An 18,427-nucleotide genomic window follows, 5' to 3' on the forward strand; every position below is an offset into this window, starting at 1 on the left:
GTTTGCAAATAATCCATTACACTTGCTTTGATTAAATAATTGAAAATAATTAAATGCCATAAAGAAATAATGCATACCATTACTACAATGAAAGTCCATTAGTGGAAAAGCAATTTAATACGCAGTACGTATCCAGCCGGGTTGTATTTGGAGAGTGGATAATGTAAATACATTTATTATGCAATTTTTTTTACGTACGACGAAATCAACATTATTCAATACAAAGTAATAATAAAAATAATAACAGTCGTCTTGACAAAGCTATGCTCGCTTGCATCGATCTCTTTCCCTCTTGTTCTCTATCTTTCTTTCTTTCTCTCTTTCTTTTTCCTTCTTTTGCTCTGTTTTGTTTATTTTTCCTACGGACCTACTCTTACAAATATGCTATCGTTGCACGCACTTTCTTTTTTTTTCAAGTTTTTGTAAACTCTTCTTCCACCTTCTGCTTAGGCCACACGGGTGACGCATTTAATCTTCTTTTTGATTTGCGTGCGGTAGCGGGAGAAACGCAAGGAAAAAGGTGGGAATTACATCACAATACTCGCGCACTTGGCACGCTGGTGCCGGTGTGGCTCAGGATTATCATAATAATAGTTTTTGGATACCATTGGGCACATGGGATACTGGTGAGCGCTGGTTTTGTCACACATGGCACACACGGTGAAACACACACACACCTAGCCTAGCCACGGTATGTTCCAATGTAGGCCCCACAGTTCGGGCAATAGTGATTAGCGTTCTTGCACGAATCGATCACGTACGGGATCCAGAAGCATGGCCAACATCTGTGGAAAAAGGAGAAAAACAGAGCGCAGAAGAAGTTTAGTTCATTGAGCTTAGGTATAAATGATAAATAATATTTGAAATATTTGAATAAGTTGCTATACCTTCGGTATTTCCATACACATCACCAGTAAGATATTTGCTTGCCGTCAGTAAAAGCAAACAAAAAACCATATGCACCAACCACCTAAGCATGGATTAATTTTGCTTTCTAGATAATGCGTCAGCCCTGTCAACGTGCAGACAGTTGATTTTGTGTAACATTCATCACGCACCAATACGTCCATCAATCAGACAGCTCACCGGCTACACAATAATGATCGCAAATGGTGCAATATGAACGATTGGGTAGGCTGCTCATTTCCGTCTAATGAGACTTTCCCAACAACAATACACACCACCCCACCGCTCCACCGCTCCACCACCCCACCTTCACCTGTTGGTCGTGGCGATAATGGCTTATAAGGGTGAAAAAAGGGGTGGTGAAAAAAGAATTTGTTATCTGTTCGCTGGTAGAAGGCAGCTAGTGGAAACAAATCGAACAGTTGTTGTATAGCTGCAGGCATTGAAATTGGTTCTTTTTGTTCCACAACTTAACTGACCTCTAAAGCTTCTTTGACGTCGTCTGATAGCATACCATACTGTTGCCAATGGGACCAACGGGAAAGGGTAAAATGGAAGTTTGTAAATACGATAAGATAGCAGAAGAGTCGCGTTCGCACTTAACGTACTTAACGTAAATGGGTACAAAGTTGGTGCAAAGATTTCATTTCAGAATGGATGATGTAGGAAGTTCTTTTCAAAAACCCTGGTAATGCGATTACATGAGCCAACACATTTCAGCTCATCGTACCAAGGAATGATGCATTGGAAGAATTATGATGTTTAAATAGTTAAGAAACTATCCTTGCTATGGTAAGCTGTATGCTTTCCCACTCATAAACCAATTTCCGGTCCACCGTTCCTAGAATGAGCACTTAAGGTGCAAAACACTTCGTGTGCGATTGCACATTAGCTGGCCTTTAATTACACTATGCATCACTTGACGGTGGCAAGATAACAGGAAATAGTGGCCACCATCTTTGTACTCGAGTGCGAGAGGGATTTTTATTTATCTTGATTCAACATCGCACCAAAACACCGTAAACTTCATACTCATGCATGAACTCATTTCTTGCAGTGTAGATATTTGTAGTAAATATTTGCCATTAACAACCACCGGTTGCGTGACTCTCATACCACTACAATGAGGCAGAACTGCAGAACAAAACGGTAATTGTATTGTAATAGAAACAAAAGTGTATTTTAAACAAAATTCCATGCCTTTTGGGGCTATGGTACAATCGCTTGACAATAAAAGTTTAACGATCCCCATTCTAAAACCGGATTTAGCCTTCAAGCATAGACGGCTTGTCTACCAAAACCGATGTTCAAATGTTCATCCTACAATACTGTAAGCATTGGTTCGAACGTGTTCTCGAGCGAGTGGCACTCTGTTTGAGACTGTTTTCTTTTCCGTTAAACAGGTGTGTTCTTCATTCTTCAGATCCGGTTTGGAAGGCGTTGACTGTGTCAGCTCGATATCAAAAGTTGTTCGGGATTGTTAGAGCGGTAGTTGTGATACGGTTGGGATTTAGGATGCTCTTTTTAAATAGTGCATAACAAATTACAGATAAAAACAACTTCAGAATGCCCTATGAGCCATTGCTTTAAATCATAAGATAACTTATCATGATACGAGCTTATCAGAGATTAGACAACTTTAGAGACTTTGAGGAATGTTTTTTATCATGACTTCCAACAATGCTTTAACGCCGATGTAGTATTTGTGAAGACACACCAAGAAAAGGCAGTATATTCCAAAAAGATTGGAATTTTTGGAAAGATTATTTAGTGATAGAATAAAAAAAAGTAGACATGTAAGGAACTCACATAAAAAGGCATAGTAGCCCGGCTGCAATGTGGGTTTTAGTTGAGGTTTCATAGTCCAGCCGGGTGATCACGTGCTTGGTACAGGAGGGACACACCATCGAGGCCGGATCCGGGCCTACTTGTGGACTGGTTACAACTATGTAAACACAGAATGAGAATATTGCTTTATTAAAATTTTGTCGTAAAAATGTGTGATCATACGCTTTACCTTGCACATAAGTCGTGGACGCATTCTGTGGCGGTGGGATCACGTTCGAGTTAGCATCGTACGGTGGCGGAGGTGGTGGATGCGCATAATTTGGTACGTTTGCCGAAGGATGAGGATATCCACCAGTTGCTACCGGCCCTTGGCCCGGGTATGGTGGTGACTGTGCAGGGTAGGGCGGTTGATTTAATGGCTGCGTTTGAAATCCTTCCGGACCGGATCCTTTACCACCGGGGTTCATTATGATGTGTTTTTGTTGTTAAACTTATCACCACTTTTTATGACTGTAAGTTGAACGAGTTGAAATGGGCAGACACGTGAGTATTTGTACTATTTGCACTAAATAAGGATGGCTTAAAAGCTACACTTTAGAGGCAATCTAACGATAAAACAGGAGCATCAAAAAAATATACACAAACACACAAAAAAGCGACCCGCAAATATACGCCAAACTACTCGTCACTTTCACTCCGTGCACGGATTTGCCAACTTAAACTTAGACAGCGATCTTCAGTTGATCGAGCTCCGTGCACCGGTTTTTTTTTGTTGTTATGCTATTCGAATCACTTTCCCTTTTCACTTCGTTTCTGCACTCATCACCCCCCTTTTAAGTCGCATTCTACAGCGCAACGAAGTACAGTCCAGAAAAGGGCTGCACCGACCCAAGGTCTGCATACCTGTTTTGTGGCGTCACACTTGCAGTTGCACTGGATGCACCGCGTTTTTGGTGGTTTTTAGTTTGGTACAGTTGATTTACTTCTTTCCAGCGACACACCCGGTTGTCGTTGTTGCGCGATCGAAAGTTCGTGGCTCACTGAATACCCGCGATAAAGTCGTACCGGCACATGATGGTGGTGGCTTTTTACTGTGGTGCCAGCACGGCTTTTTTGCTAGTGTGCGTTTGTGGAACCAATGCGTTGTGTTAGTATGGGGAGTTTTATGCTCGCCACGCGAACATTGGGGATACATTGTGCCGGGTGCGACTGGACACGTTGTTCGGGTGGGGGTTCGGTGTCGATATTCGGTACGCTTTATTTGTTCAGTTTGTTTCGCTTTTGGTACAGAAATGATTGTTTCGTTCTTGCGTCTTTTACTGCGGAGTTTTTATTAGTGACAAAGTGACATTTTGTGAAATTATTATTTCAATCGACAAAGTTTTTTTAAATATTTAATAAACCTCACGAAAAACTGTTTATAATCAATTATCTGAACGTTTGAGTTGAGTTCCATGCGTATCGTGTTAATTTTTCGAAAATGGCACATTTTGAATTACTTTGTAAACATTTTTTAAAATGAATATAAAATAAAATTTAAAATTTTACACGTTACGAAATTATATGGAAAAACCCAGGCTTCAGATGACAGAAACTAACTTTTTTTAAAAATAATTTCCTAACAGAAGTTTTGTTTTAATTTTCATAAATTAATATGACAGGGAATAAACCCATATAGAAAAGTTCTGCGCGAACATGAGTCAAGAGCACCGTCATTACTCATCCATTATCTGTATTTGAAAAGAAAAAAAAAACAAAACAAAATTGGAAAACAGCTTACATTTCATAACGAAACAATGTGACACGCTTGTAATTCATTTCGAGTGTTCTGATAAAGGCTTTCAGTGTAATGGTAACGGTAGCGGAAGCACGGAGTGTGAATGACGTTATATGAAGAGTGTTTTTTTTGTTCTTTTGTATTAGAGACAATTCCCTTGGCAATCGATACAGTATGCTGGTGTCATTAAATGTTGTAACTGTTTGGAAAACTGCAACTCGCTGTTTTTGGACTGGATGTCTTTTTTTCCTGTGGGACACGCTTTGGCACATGTGTTTGTACGGACGGAAGGAAAGCACATGGTCGTGACGATGGCAAATTATACACCTTCGTCTACCGTCCACCATAGCTCTAGGTTGGGTAATTGGGGCACATTCGTGCTAATGTGCTGCGCAGGTTTTTGATTTTCTCTCTACGATTTGGTGATCGTATCACAACCCGCTGCAACCCCGGTGTGTCCGCTGCAGTTAGTGTTGTAGCATGTGATTTTGGTACACGCATCTCAATGTTATTGTTTGGGTTTAGATGGGTGGTTACATACCATGTAGTAGAGCGATTGTTGTTTTTTCGTAGAAAAAAATGGAATTCAATCCAAAATCAACGCCCATCACCACATTCTCACACATGGAACGTTGGTTGAAGAACCATTTGCATAGAAGATAATAAACTAGTAGTGCTCGTGAGGACTGAGTTAAGGACTGAGAATAGAAACGAACTCCAACAAAGACACAGTGAAAGTAATTTTAGAGTTTTAAAATTATTGAACAAATAGCGAAAAGTAAATATTTAAATAATTTTGGAAAAGTCTTTACGACGAGAAAAATCTCTCTGAGAAACCATTGGAAACACAGTTTTCCGTGTAATTCGATGTTTGTATATGTTATCGAACGTCGAGATAAAAGTCCACGTGAATAAAACACATTGTTAAAGCACATTGGAAACAGTTCACAGTCGCTACTGCAGTGTGACTGTGTTAGATCTCAGAATTATTTATTGAAAAGTCCATCGACTCAAATCAAGTAGCAAAGGTTCGTTCGGAATCTGTGCTATCGAAATAAGCTGTCAAATAGTCCGCGAAACGCACCAGAGACTTGAGTAGATCAGCAGAAGTTTTCAAAAATTCAATTTTATATTCAAAAATAAATATTAAAAGATATACTCAGCTCACAATAAATTGTGCGCAACATAGTGGTTCCTGGAACTGTCGAATCGAGCGGAAATAGATAAATTACGAACAAAGATACACAGTAGGAATAATGAACAATAAAATCTATGACCATAAAAGAAGACAATAATTATAATTTTGTCTCGGATACTAAGAGCAAAATTCTAGTAATTCCACCTCGTTATTCTTTCTACAATTAATAAAGTGTCCACAAAACTCCCGTCTTTCTAGGAAGTCTCACCTGCTGAATGTTTGTTGAGGAAGTAGCCGATTTTTTTTATTATAAATTGAGGAAATTTCTTTACATATTTTATTTCAGAAAACCAACATTTTTTAAAAGATTCAATATTAACTGGATTATTTTACAATATCAAGACAACTGTTAATGAATATATATTTGTGACCATCCTTGAATGTGGCAAATCGGACACGTTCTTGTAAATATCATTCCTCTTCCGGATGGGAAGATTTAATCACAATTACAATTATTTTGTAGGTGCTCTTTCACTCTCCAAAAGAATACTTATTTTCTCATTATAACAGCTCGCTTTACATGACGGGCCGAATGTTTACTTTACATTTAGGCTATTGAACTTAGCCAAATCTTTTGTCAGCTTCGGCATTCGTTTTAACTTTAACTTTTATTTTTAACAAAATATAAAAATTCTACAAATGATTTTCTAAATCTCAAATGCAAACTTTAAATATGCCTTAAAACGCTATTCTTACAAAACAAAATAAATTCTAGAATCTTTAATTTTATCAAGTTCTAATGGAAAAAGAAACAATACCAATAAACTGCGTTCTGGATCAGAAAAAGCAGAATCGAAGCCTTGTCGATAAAAGAAACATTTGATCATTTGATGTTATCACTCAATTCACCAAAGTTTACTATCAGCATTTGACAAGTGTTCCTATTATTTAATTCCATCACTTGAACACAGTGATTATCAAAACCAATGCCCACGATAACACACACGCGAAGCTTTTCGAGCATAAGTGATCAATAGTGAGAAATGAATTAAATTAGTAGGACACATTAGGATAAGGTTCGTCTCAAGCACATTTGTTTTGCGTAGAATTTATGTTCTGACTGTCATTTAAATTGTTTTTTTTTGTGAAAAAATAATTTATATGTTTATCTTATTTTCTTTATTTGCAATGTATTGCGTTTTCTTCCAACGCTGTTTTATTTGTTATTCTACGTCAGCTATAAACGTCAAATACCGTCTAGAAATGGCGCACCGTGTCAAGGTACTAATCTTAGCTGCCGAGAGCTAGCGAGAATTTGTGAGCTCGAATCCAAGAAACGTTACAATAACCTCATTTCCTAGCTCTAAATCCATCAACATGTTTATTCAGCGATAGCGGTAGATGAGTTGGATGTTAACGTTAATGTTGTGGTTGTTCCTAGCAAAAGATGACTCATTTTTTACCGTAAAGCGTGATTAAAGACCACTTTGACAATGAGATGTGAGATGTTTTCCTTCTAACATATGCAGGGCGTGAATTTGGAAATCGAACGCTTCGGTAGCTCCGTAGTGCTACAACGGGGTAGACATATTCAACATTGACGTTGAAGCTTACCCTACGGTCATTGACGTCACGTGTCTGAATTCAAGTACGCAGCTTCCAATCACATTTCTCCTGTTGCTCATCTTACTAGCACTGAAGCTCCACTTATTATCGGTTCTTTCGTAACAATCTGTTGACCACTACGGCAGGGGTTGCTGATGGCTACTTGCCCTCTCCACGCTTCCTTGCTCCCCAAAGAAGGTCAGATCGATGTACACTTCGACGATCTCATTGGTAATAGCGAGATTATTACGAATTTCGCGCGCTCATACTGGAAGCAACAAAAAAAAAACGTACAAACAGGAAAGAATTCTGATTTGTTCTGAACTGAGTGCGTCATGGGATGGAAGCACTGTCTGTGATCGTCATTGTCGCTGGTTTTTCGTAGTATTTTTTTCTCTGTCCGCAACAAAAGTTGACGGTAAATAATCGTTCAATTGTTACGCACATTATGGAGTTTGTAGATGGTGATTCGCAAAAATTGCCATAGGATTGTTCCATGGTTTTGGTAGTTTTTGTTTCACTGAACAAATCCAACGTGAGGTGTTTCCGGTGCTAAAAGTGAGCTATTAACTCAAGGTCGGTTTTTGGTGAATAGTGAATAGAATAATGAAGATGTAAATTAAATATAGTGAACAATAATAGAATAGAATTTTGCAATCTTTTTTTAGGTCATTTTAGCTGTTTTTACTACACTTGCATATGTATTATGAAATCTCCGAACATTCAGTTTAATCTCTCACTATTCTGATTAACAACCATTTGTGCAAATTAGCTGTGATATGGTGGAATTAATCACCTGAAGCTCGCACAATGTAAAGCTCGCGCTGACACAAATTTTCTCATCACCTGTCTGGTAAATGCTGCGGGAGACTAATCTCCGACAACACGCTGCTGTAGATTGGTAATCTATTTTTAAAGGCTCGATGCCACCACAAACAGCTCTCAGGGTTAGATTTTACACCCCACTGCTGACCGTGACGACCGGCGTTTGAGTTCAGACTTCTATTACGAAATGGAATTGATCTTGACGCGATGCATCATCGTCGCTGCAGCTCGTTGCACAATCGCCGGTGCACAGCGTTGCATGCAGTTGCATCGTTTGCGGTACGATCTACCTGGCCAGTTGCACGGCTCGAGGTCAATCGAGAACAAGAACTGCATCTCATGAAAGGAACGGAAAAGTGTACCCCGAAGGCAAAAAGGAATGCTGAAACAGTTTCGCTGAGCCATATAACGGTTTGCGAAGGGGAAAATCCTACTATTCGTTGGGGAAACCGGTTCCACGACGTAACAAGACGACCAGCAGGTTGGTCAAAAATTGTACTTGCACTCTCGCTTTCAACTAATGTTTGCGCTTAAGTGAAATTGAACAACTGTGTTTAAAAACTGAAAGAAGATGCTCTCTCATAAGCTTTACCATTAAATTGAACATATTTCAATTAATATTCAACGCTTCGTCTCTACGTGGCACCTATAATCCCACGGTTCGGTTCGTTTGATAGGTAGCATTGATGTCTCTCACATCCGTTCGAACGCTCGAAAGGCAGTGTGCCATTCTAATGGCGGTGGGTCCCCAACTAGCAGCGATCGCTACTCGGGACCAACCGATCATTGACCAGCCTTGTGCCAAATTATGGCTAGAACTAGTTCTTGATTTAGAAAAACATGAGCACAAGAGCGCCTTGCAGTGAGGTAGCTCACAACTGCAGCTCGTATACATGTCGTTCTGCACGATTTGATTGCAAACGGAACTCGGTTGGAACCGTTGTGAACGAAAGCGTGTGGGCGAGTAACGTAATATTGTACGGTAGATTCGTTAGAATTGTTTCAAACTCCGAGTTGGAATAAAGCAGAAATAACGCAATAGATTCGAGTAATGTTATTGGTGTATTTTATTAATCTGAATAACATTAAAAAGGGCATGGGAGCATTTTTAGGTATTACAATTACTAAACTGGTTGTTTAATCAAAATTAAGTGCCAGTAATTCACAACATCACAATTTTAAAGGAGGTGAGTTAAAATTTTCGCTGCATCGTATCCTCAAATGAAGGATTCCTCATTCAACGCAGGGATAATTCTAGTTAACAGTCATTAGGTAAGGTTAAAATTTATAGCTTGATAAAGCCTAGAAAATATGAGAATACTTAAATTGAGTCTGATATTATTAATTTCTGTTTTGCTTAATTTTTTAAATTCATTTATTTATGAATGTTAGTGTGACCGCTATTCGCATTTATCAGCCCAATTGAACGGACAATTGAACTGAAAATAATCTAGTTCTTAACAATTTAACTATTGATTTGTTTTATAACAATTTAAACACTGGTGACAATAGGTATGCATTAATGTAAACGTTCTTTAAACTTAAATTTTCTGCCGATTAGGACACTTGTTTTCTTATAACGACACGGTTGCTGTAATTTCTGTTGCAATGGAGTTAAGCTTTCACCTTCGCTAGCACTCAGCATTGTGGGAATATTAGTTGATTTATGATCGATTGTTCCGCTGTGTTCCAAGCATTCGATATGCTGCAAGACTGTAATTAATAGATTATCTAACACCGCTCAATCATGTGCATATAAAGCAGACATCACTAGCTGTTAGTTGTATCACCAAATAAGATGTAGAAAATACTTCACCTGCGATACGATATAAACGTACGAATTGAGGTTTACAGGAGTTTTTTGCTCTTTCGAATAAACATGAATCTAAAAATTATAATGAATTAAATTAATTATTTTTTTCCATGAAACAAACATATCTTAAATACATAAAGGACTCTATGCATATGATTCGTAAATTTATCTATAGGTGTAGAATCCTATAAATTATAATTATAAATAATGTTCTTTGTAATCCCTGTACGTCATCCCTTCATGTTTTCCATACATTGTCGAAACCAGTTTGTAAGATGTTTTTAATAAACACTTTTATCTGACACTTAAACACTTTAAATTGAATAATTTTTTTTTAATATGGGGCGGGCCCGGTGGTGCATGTGAAAAACGGCGCCCGTCCACACGGCAGGGACCGGGTTCAAATCCCATCCGGACCGTCCCCCCGTAGCATGGACTGACTATCCTGCTACGTGGTAAAATAAGTCTTGATACGGCCAGGCCGTTCTAACCGAGCAAAAAAAAAAAAAAAAATTTTAATAATTTGTTATTTTAATTGATTTAATTATGAATTTAAAACAATTTTTTTAATAAATTTAAAAAAGACATATTTTTCTATGACAAATCCCAAGACAAAACAACAATTATCGGCATTTACGCCCATTCATATGGCAGATATGAATAAAACAAATTCTTCTTCTAGGTCTAACGTCCCATTGGACCTGGTATGGTCTAGTGGGACGTTACAGTTATAAATAGCATACTAGAAACCAGAGATAAGAATAATCACACTTTTCAGAGAGTTGAAGCAGAATGAAAGAATTGTTATAATGATTTAAGATACATAAAATATTAATACTCTAAACCAGTGATGTCAAACTCATTTTGGCTTGCGGGCCGGTTTGCAAACGAAAACTATCTTGCGGGCCAAGATAAGTCAGAAGGGGAGGGAGAAGTCCTAAGGAAATAAAATTCAACAATTGTTTGGATTTGAAGAGGAATTCAAGAGGGTGTTACTGAAGTGTAAAAGAGTACACACACAACATATACAAAGTATTCCTTGATTTTCTAAGCTAAACAACGCTCTAGTCAGATAATAATCGATGTTCTCGTTCTTCCTTCGCGTGCCGGATTCAAAGACCTCTCCCGACGCGGGCTGGATTCGGCCCGCGGACCGTATGTTTGACATGTCTGCTCTAAACTAATGCTTCGACTATTCCTTTAACCGTTTTAACTGCTGATTCGAGTGACTATGCAATAAGGATGAATAAGTGTTTTGGTTGTCTTTTTGAATTTTGTTTACTTAATAAAAATGAAAATCAGGCCTTGATATTGTTTTTTGGATTTAAATCCTCCTGTTGCAGTGATAAGTTATTTGATTACGCCTTGCGCCTTGCAGTGAGGTAGCTCACAACTGCAGCTCGTATACATGTCGTTCTGCACGATTTGATTGCAAACGGAACTCGGTTGGAACCGTTGTGAACGAAAGCGTGTGGGCGAGTAACGTAATATTGTACGGTAGATTCGTTAGAATTGTTTCAAACTCCGAGTTGGAATAAAGCAGAAATAACGCAATAGATTCGAGTAATGTTATTGGTGTATTTTATTAATCTGAATAACATTAAAAAGGGCATGGGAGCATTTTTAGGTATTACAATTACTAAACTGGTTGTTTAATCAAAATTAAGTGCCAGTAATTCACAACATCACAATTTTAAAGGAGGTGAGTTAAAATTTTCGCTGCATCGTATCCTCAAATGAAGGATTCCTCATTCAACGCAGGGATAATTCTAGTTAACAGTCATTAGGTAAGGTTAAAATTTATAGCTTGATAAAGCCTAGAAAATATGAGAATACTTAAATTGAGTCTGATATTATTAATTTCTGTTTTGCTTAATTTTTTAAATTCATTTATTTATGAATGTTAGTGTGACCGCTATTCGCATTTATCAGCCCAATTGAACGGACAATTGAACTGAAAATAATCTAGTTCTTAACAATTTAACTATTGATTTGTTTTATAACAATTTAAACACTGGTGACAATAGGTATGCATTAATGTAAACGTTCTTTAAACTTAAATTTTCTGCCGATTAGGACACTTGTTTTCTTATAACGACACGGTTGCTGTAATTTCTGTTGCAATGGAGTTAAGCTTTCACCTTCGCTAGCACTCAGCATTGTGGGAATATTAGTTGATTTATGATCGATTGTTCCGCTGTGTTCCAAGCATTCGATATGCTGCAAGACTGTAATTAATAGATTATCTAACACCGCTCAATCATGTGCATATAAAGCAGACATCACTAGCTGTTAGTTGTATCACCAAATAAGATGTAGAAAATACTTCACCTGCGATACGATATAAACGTACGAATTGAGGTTTACAGGAGTTTTTTGCTCTTTCGAATAAACATGAATCTAAAAATTATAATGAATTAAATTAATTATTTTTTTCCATGAAACAAACATATCTTAAATACATAAAGGACTCTATGCATATGATTCGTAAATTTATCTATAGGTGTAGAATCCTATAAATTATAATTATAAATAATGTTCTTTGTAATCCCTGTACGTCATCCCTTCATGTTTTCCATACATTGTCGAAACCAGTTTGTAAGATGTTTTTAATAAACACTTTTATCTGACACTTAAACACTTTAAATTGAATAATTTTTTTTTAATATGGGGCGGGCCCGGTGGTGCATGTGAAAAACGGCGCCCGTCCACACGGCAGGGACCGGGTTCAAATCCCATCCGGACCGTCCCCCCGTAGCATGGACTGACTATCCTGCTACGTGGTAAAATAAGTCTTGATACGGCCAGGCCGTTCTAACCGAGCAAAAAAAAAAAAAAATTTTAATAATTTGTTATTTTAATTGATTTAATTATGAATTTAAAACAATTTTTTTAATAAATTTAAAAAAGACATATTTTTCTATGACAAATCCCAAGACAAAACAACAATTATCGGCATTTACGCCCATTCATATGGCAGATATGAATAAAACAAATTCTTCTTCTAGGTCTAACGTCCCATTGGACCTGGTATGGTCTAGTGGGACGTTACAGTTATAAATAGCATACTAGAAACCAGAGATAAGAATAATCACACTTTTCAGAGAGTTGAAGCAGAATGAAAGAATTGTTATAATGATTTAAGATACATAAAATATTAATACTCTAAACCAGTGATGTCAAACTCATTTTGGCTTGCGGGCCGGTTTGCAAACGAAAACTATCTTGCGGGCCAAGATAAGTCAGAAGGGGAGGGAGAAGTCCTAAGGAAATAAAATTCAACAATTGTTTGGATTTGAAGAGGAATTCAAGAGGGTGTTACTGAAGTGTAAAAGAGTACACACACAACATATACAAAGTATTCCTTGATTTTCTAAGCTAAACAACGCTCTAGTCAGATAATAATCGATGTTCTCGTTCTTCCTTCGCGTGCCGGATTCAAAGACCTCTCCCGACGCGGGCTGGATTCGGCCCGCGGACCGTATGTTTGACATGTCTGCTCTAAACTAATGCTTCGACTATTCCTTTAACCGTTTTAACTGCTGATTCGAGTGACTATGCAATAAGGATGAATAAGTGTTTTGGTTGTCTTTTTGAATTTTGTTTACTTAATAAAAATGAAAATCAGGCCTTGATATTGTTTTTTGGATTTAAATCCTCCTGTTGCAGTGATAAGTTATTTGATTACTTCACTTCACTTTCAGGTAAATGTAATTTATTCCACTTTTTTATTTGATTGCTGTAAATGGTTTTATTCGTTCGTATTTGGTGATTATTATCGAAATAAATAAACAAAACACTTACTCACTCTTATTGAGTAATTTGTAACGACAACGAATGAGTCGCTAATCAGCACATAGATTGAGTGAGTTATTAAGCAAAAGACTGAGCGAAACATTCATAAAAAGCCCTTCATGCTGAGAAGAAACCATACGTTCACAAGAAGGATTAAACGGACTCACTATTACTTAGTGTACTCATCTTTATTAGAAGCTATTTATTTTCACCATGAAACTGAATAGTCAGCTGAAAAGAACAGTCCGGACGAGGTGTGGTCGTGTAGAAAATCAGTGTATTGACCACTAGGTTGGGCTAATAACAAAATATGTTTAGAAAAATGGCATAATAGAAATTAGTTGTTTTCATTAAACAATTAAAATAAATTGTATTTGCATTTGCTTTTCGTTTAACACAATTTTTTTCGTTTACACTCTGAGGAATGCGAGCGGATGAAAGTTTAGCGTTACAATTCAGAACTCTGTTATTCAAATCACATCAAACTCACATCAAATCCAATAGATGGCGCTGCACACACATAACGCCCCCTAGACGCAAACCATTTGATATGATTTAAAAACTATGTACCACGCGGTAAATTTGAACGGTAATTTAAATAATGAAACATGATTTTCATACATTTTCTATTTCTTTAGTCAAAATTTACTCATAAGTGACAAACAGATGGAGATAATTGTTTCGTTTATTTTTTTTTTTAATTTAAGGGTTCATGCAAATGAGAGACGTGTGTGTTATAGTAACATTTACATTTAGCTGGACTGATCTGCATTAAGTCTGCTGCAAGCAATCTCTCTGAACATCATAAAGGCCTAAATAAGCGTTGCAGTTCGAGCAGTGTAGATGATGCTTCATCGGTGTGGTAAATAAAGCGGGTAGGAAACAGAATGGCCAACATGAAAGCATACAGGCAGCTCCAAAGCCGTTAGAGATGCGACTCGTTGCCATGCGAATTGTTGGATAGAAGCGTCCTCCACACTCTTTACATTTCACACGGAACCGCGCCGGTTTCCATTGAGCAACTGGAGGGTTGAAAAGTAGCTAAGCGTTTGAGGACAATAAACGATCAATCAGATTGAACCTACCAGTAGTTTTGTAAACAGTTTTCTTATTGTGATGAAGTGTAGTTTTAGCGTGACCTTGGCTAGCACACACATTTGGCATGGGTTCTTGTTGTTCATTGCAATCATCCATCGGCCGGGGTGTTGAGAACAACGAGCACTTTTCTGTTGTGTGTTTCGAATTTTGTTTGGGCATCGGTGGCATCGTTTCCCGCGGATGATTGTCGAGCAAATGTTGCACTAGTATCCACGTATTTGAACTTTCGCACGGCAATCTGGCCTGACAGAGGATACAGGTAGCAATTAGGCTCATAATCTTCAGCCCTGTGGAGCTTTTTTGACGTATTCTTTCTCACAAATTGGTTAGGTTTTTCTTGCTTTATTTTCCTGTTCAGCAATAGGCATTAAAGATGCGACGTTTCCCTGGTTACTTTGATCAAGGATTTTGATGATGAAGGGTATCGTATATGACAGACGTTAGGGAGAATGGTTATGAAACGAAAGTTAGCATGAAAATGATATTGAATGACACTTATCGGGAAATAATTATTTTTCCATGATTATCAATTACGATCTTGAAAGATCATGCGCTCGCTTAACGTCTAATGATGACTTCCGCTATGTTTAGTTTTCTTTCCGATTTGCCTTTTCCGTGTTGAAGCATACACAGTAATGGATATGTTTTCCGATAACACGACTTTTATTATCCAACATTTTGAGAACAATTCACTAATACTTGCTTTTTGCCTTTTTTTTGCGCTACGTCATTCCATGTCGCACCTCAACAATCAACGAATGGATGAACGCATACCTCCAACTCTCCAACCTCGAGACGAGATTTCTCGCAAACGTTCTCTTCCTTTTACCAAACGGTTTGTAGTAAAGTATCTGCACTCAGTACATAATTTGTGTTCAGCTTATCGCAAACTTCATATTCGTGTTTAACACAATTGGTTTCGTCCCTAATGCCTCATTATCCACTAAAAAATATATACCCTATGTTAGTTCCGCTTCTCAGCTACGCCAACCATCCGTAGCTTCATTTGTTTGTTGGTTTTTTTGTTTTATTCTGTTTGCTTCTTACCATTCACCATCAAAGTTTCTCTTCGCCTTTCGTTAAACCCTTGCTATACCTCCGCACTTTAGTGTGCTGTTGTGTTGTGTAAAGTCTTCTTTCACTCTGTTTCTTACAGTAATTGTTTCCCCCCGTCATCGTGTGCTAATTTGCTATATAGGAATTGATTTGTTGTATCAATTGCCCGTGGAATATTCTCAAATTATATTGAGTTTTACATTCAGGACACACGAGCAGGGTTTGCTTTTGTTAAATGTATTACCACGATTAGATCTAGATTTCTTGCTTGCTTTTGTTTTTAATGTATTAGTTTCTATTAAGACGTTGTGGTTTCTCTTTCAAGAAAATCAATTGAAACTAGTTCACAAACAGTAGTTAATTTTAAACTTTAAATAATCGTATCCATATCCTTCATCTGGGTGGAATTGAAACATAAGTTATTTTTATTAACAATTCCAACGCCCAAACATTTTTGAAAATTGTTTGAATATTGGGCTTGTTTTTGAAAATTAATTCAGGTTAATTGGGTTTTATGAAAAAAAAAAGATAATTTTACTCGGAAAAAAAATCCTACCACTGTGAATGTAATTTATCAAGTTGTCAACATTTCACAGGATTCGTTCGGCCACTAATCGTATCGCAATTATTTATTATCGTTGGCTTACAGGTTAGGGAAAGGTGTTTGATTCTTAGTGATAAGAGTGTTTATTCAGTTAGACGCTAGCATTGTTTTGGTTTGGATAGAATTTTGGTAATCCAACTGTGTTCGTGATATTTCTACTTTGCATATCGAGAAAACTAATTTCTTTTGTCGCTAGTTTTGTTTAGTTGTTCATTTCGTGTGAAATATAGATTCTTCCATTACGAGCTTATGTTGTTTTGTTTTTTTTGCTTTAATAAATTCTACTAATAATTTTCACTTTTTACTGTAGTTCGGCTGTATACCAGAACTTGTGTATACAACGTGAAACATTAGATATAAATTTTATGACACATATAAAACATGCTTTCTGGTCTGCAGCATTAATGGAAAGTACTCGATAATGATCATGTAAAGAAGCAAATTAGGAGAGAAAATAAAAAGAAATCTGATGTTAAATATACCACCGATACACTAGTCTAAATTCTAGCACAGCTAACCGATATGTGATTCGATGCTGGAACAGATAAGAAGAGAAAGTCAAAGTTGAACCTCTTAGCTTATGGATGATGAATTATACGTTTCAAAAAATTTTAGCCAAAAACTTATGAGCGAAAAAAAAAATATTATAAATTCAAATCGCACATCGTCGCCGTAAAGCTATATCCTTCGCTTATCGCAGAAAAACTAATCTATCATCCTCCGGTTATAGGGCATGCGGTTTAACCGATAGATTGTTCATTCTTACAAACTAAAAAAACTGCAACAGCATTCACCACGGCATGACCCTTTCGCTTTTTGCCCCAAACATAAAGTTTCGGTTCGGAAAAATGAGCACAAATGGTAATATGTTTTGCTTCCTTTTTTTTTGCACACGGTCACCTTGTTTGTTTCCTTTTTTCCTTCCGACTTACGGACGTATAAGATTTTAATCATCCACCGAGGTGAATAGGTGAACGTCACTCGTAAGCCAAACACACGGAACGGAATGATAAAGCATGTGTATTATTAAAATTTTGTGTATTAAAACGAGTGGCCGTCAAAATGTATTCTTTTTTTCTGTTTACACAAGCCTCATTCTATGTGGGTGAACGAAGGTTCAATGAAATCGACCCGATGGCACAAATGTACAACTCATCGCCCAATAGGTTCATGAAAAAGCGGGAGCTTTTTCGCCTACTTCGACATTCATGGGAATATATTGTTGAGTTATTGTTGAAACATATACACCCCAATTCGTGCAGCATCATCGAGCATCGGCGAGGACTTGAACTACCCCGAACCAGGCAACATTTGCGTATGGAAATGGTGGAAAATCTCCGTTACTATGGCAATGGAAAACAGGTTACGGTGCGCCGTTATGCAATATATCTGGTCTATGGTTCAGTTATTTTGTTTTTTAGATGGTGTTGAAGGTGTGTTTGTGTGTGTGTATATGGATTCTGTCATTTTAGGCATGATTTCACTGTTTTCCTTTTTGTATGGGGTTTCAGCGCAACGTCACTGTCAAAGACGTGAGTGGGTAGGATGATTTTTCTTTTCTTCAAGATTGATGTAACCTGTCATAAATGGCAACGAACCTATTCTTTGGCATCAAACATTTCAGCCAGAAATCGTACCAACGTGCTTAATATTGTTGTTGTTTTGGCATGCTGAAGAAAGCTTAAAATGTTGCATTTACTTATCACATGTTCATTCTACTTTCTTTATCAGTTGATGAAGTGACATCCTCCGGAGCGAAGGGGTGATGCGATCGTGATTGTTGTTGCTCGATTTCTAACAGCTAACAGTCCACACAGGCCATTCGACAGCCATCAGAGTGGTTGTGGCGTTGTTAAAACGCGCTTAAGTTTGTATTTGCTTGATGTTTGTTCTTACAGTGTGTGGTATAGTGTTATGGAGAAAAGTTTCAACCCTTTCCGAACGTTAATGTATTGATATTAGCTAACAATAGTAGAACTAGAATGGTAATAGAGAGCTAGTGGGCGGTGAAGAGAGAAAGAG

At 37.4% G+C, this 18,427-nt stretch overlaps 2 protein-coding genes across 2 annotated transcripts; both read right to left on the reverse strand.

Moving 5' to 3' along the window:
* Positions 1–298: 298 nt before the first annotated feature.
* LOC125760865 (lipopolysaccharide-induced tumor necrosis factor-alpha factor homolog) lies at positions 299–3,764 on the reverse strand. The gene is made up of 4 exons (XM_049421412.1): positions 3,598–3,764; positions 2,924–3,204; positions 2,716–2,851; positions 299–785 (listed from the first exon to the last, which is right to left on the reverse strand). The coding sequence occupies exons 2-4, from the start codon at positions 3,159–3,161 to the stop codon at positions 683–685; spliced, it is 477 nt and encodes a 158-aa protein (XP_049277369.1). The 5' UTR covers positions 3,162–3,204; positions 3,598–3,764; the 3' UTR covers positions 299–682.
* Positions 3,765–14,398: 10,634 nt separating this feature from the next.
* LOC125760864 (uncharacterized) lies at positions 14,399–18,103 on the reverse strand. The gene is made up of 2 exons (XM_049421411.1): positions 14,733–18,103; positions 14,399–14,669 (listed from the first exon to the last, which is right to left on the reverse strand). Exons 1-2 carry the CDS (start codon positions 15,019–15,021, stop codon positions 14,419–14,421), a joined length of 540 nt encoding a protein of 179 aa, XP_049277368.1. The 5' UTR covers positions 15,022–18,103; the 3' UTR covers positions 14,399–14,418.
* Positions 18,104–18,427: the final 324 nt, after the last annotated feature.

The sequence above is a fragment of the Anopheles funestus genome, chromosome 2RL (assembly GCF_943734845.2).
Source record: "Anopheles funestus chromosome 2RL, idAnoFuneDA-416_04, whole genome shotgun sequence".
Classification (NCBI taxonomy): Eukaryota; Metazoa; Arthropoda; class Insecta; order Diptera; family Culicidae; genus Anopheles; species Anopheles funestus.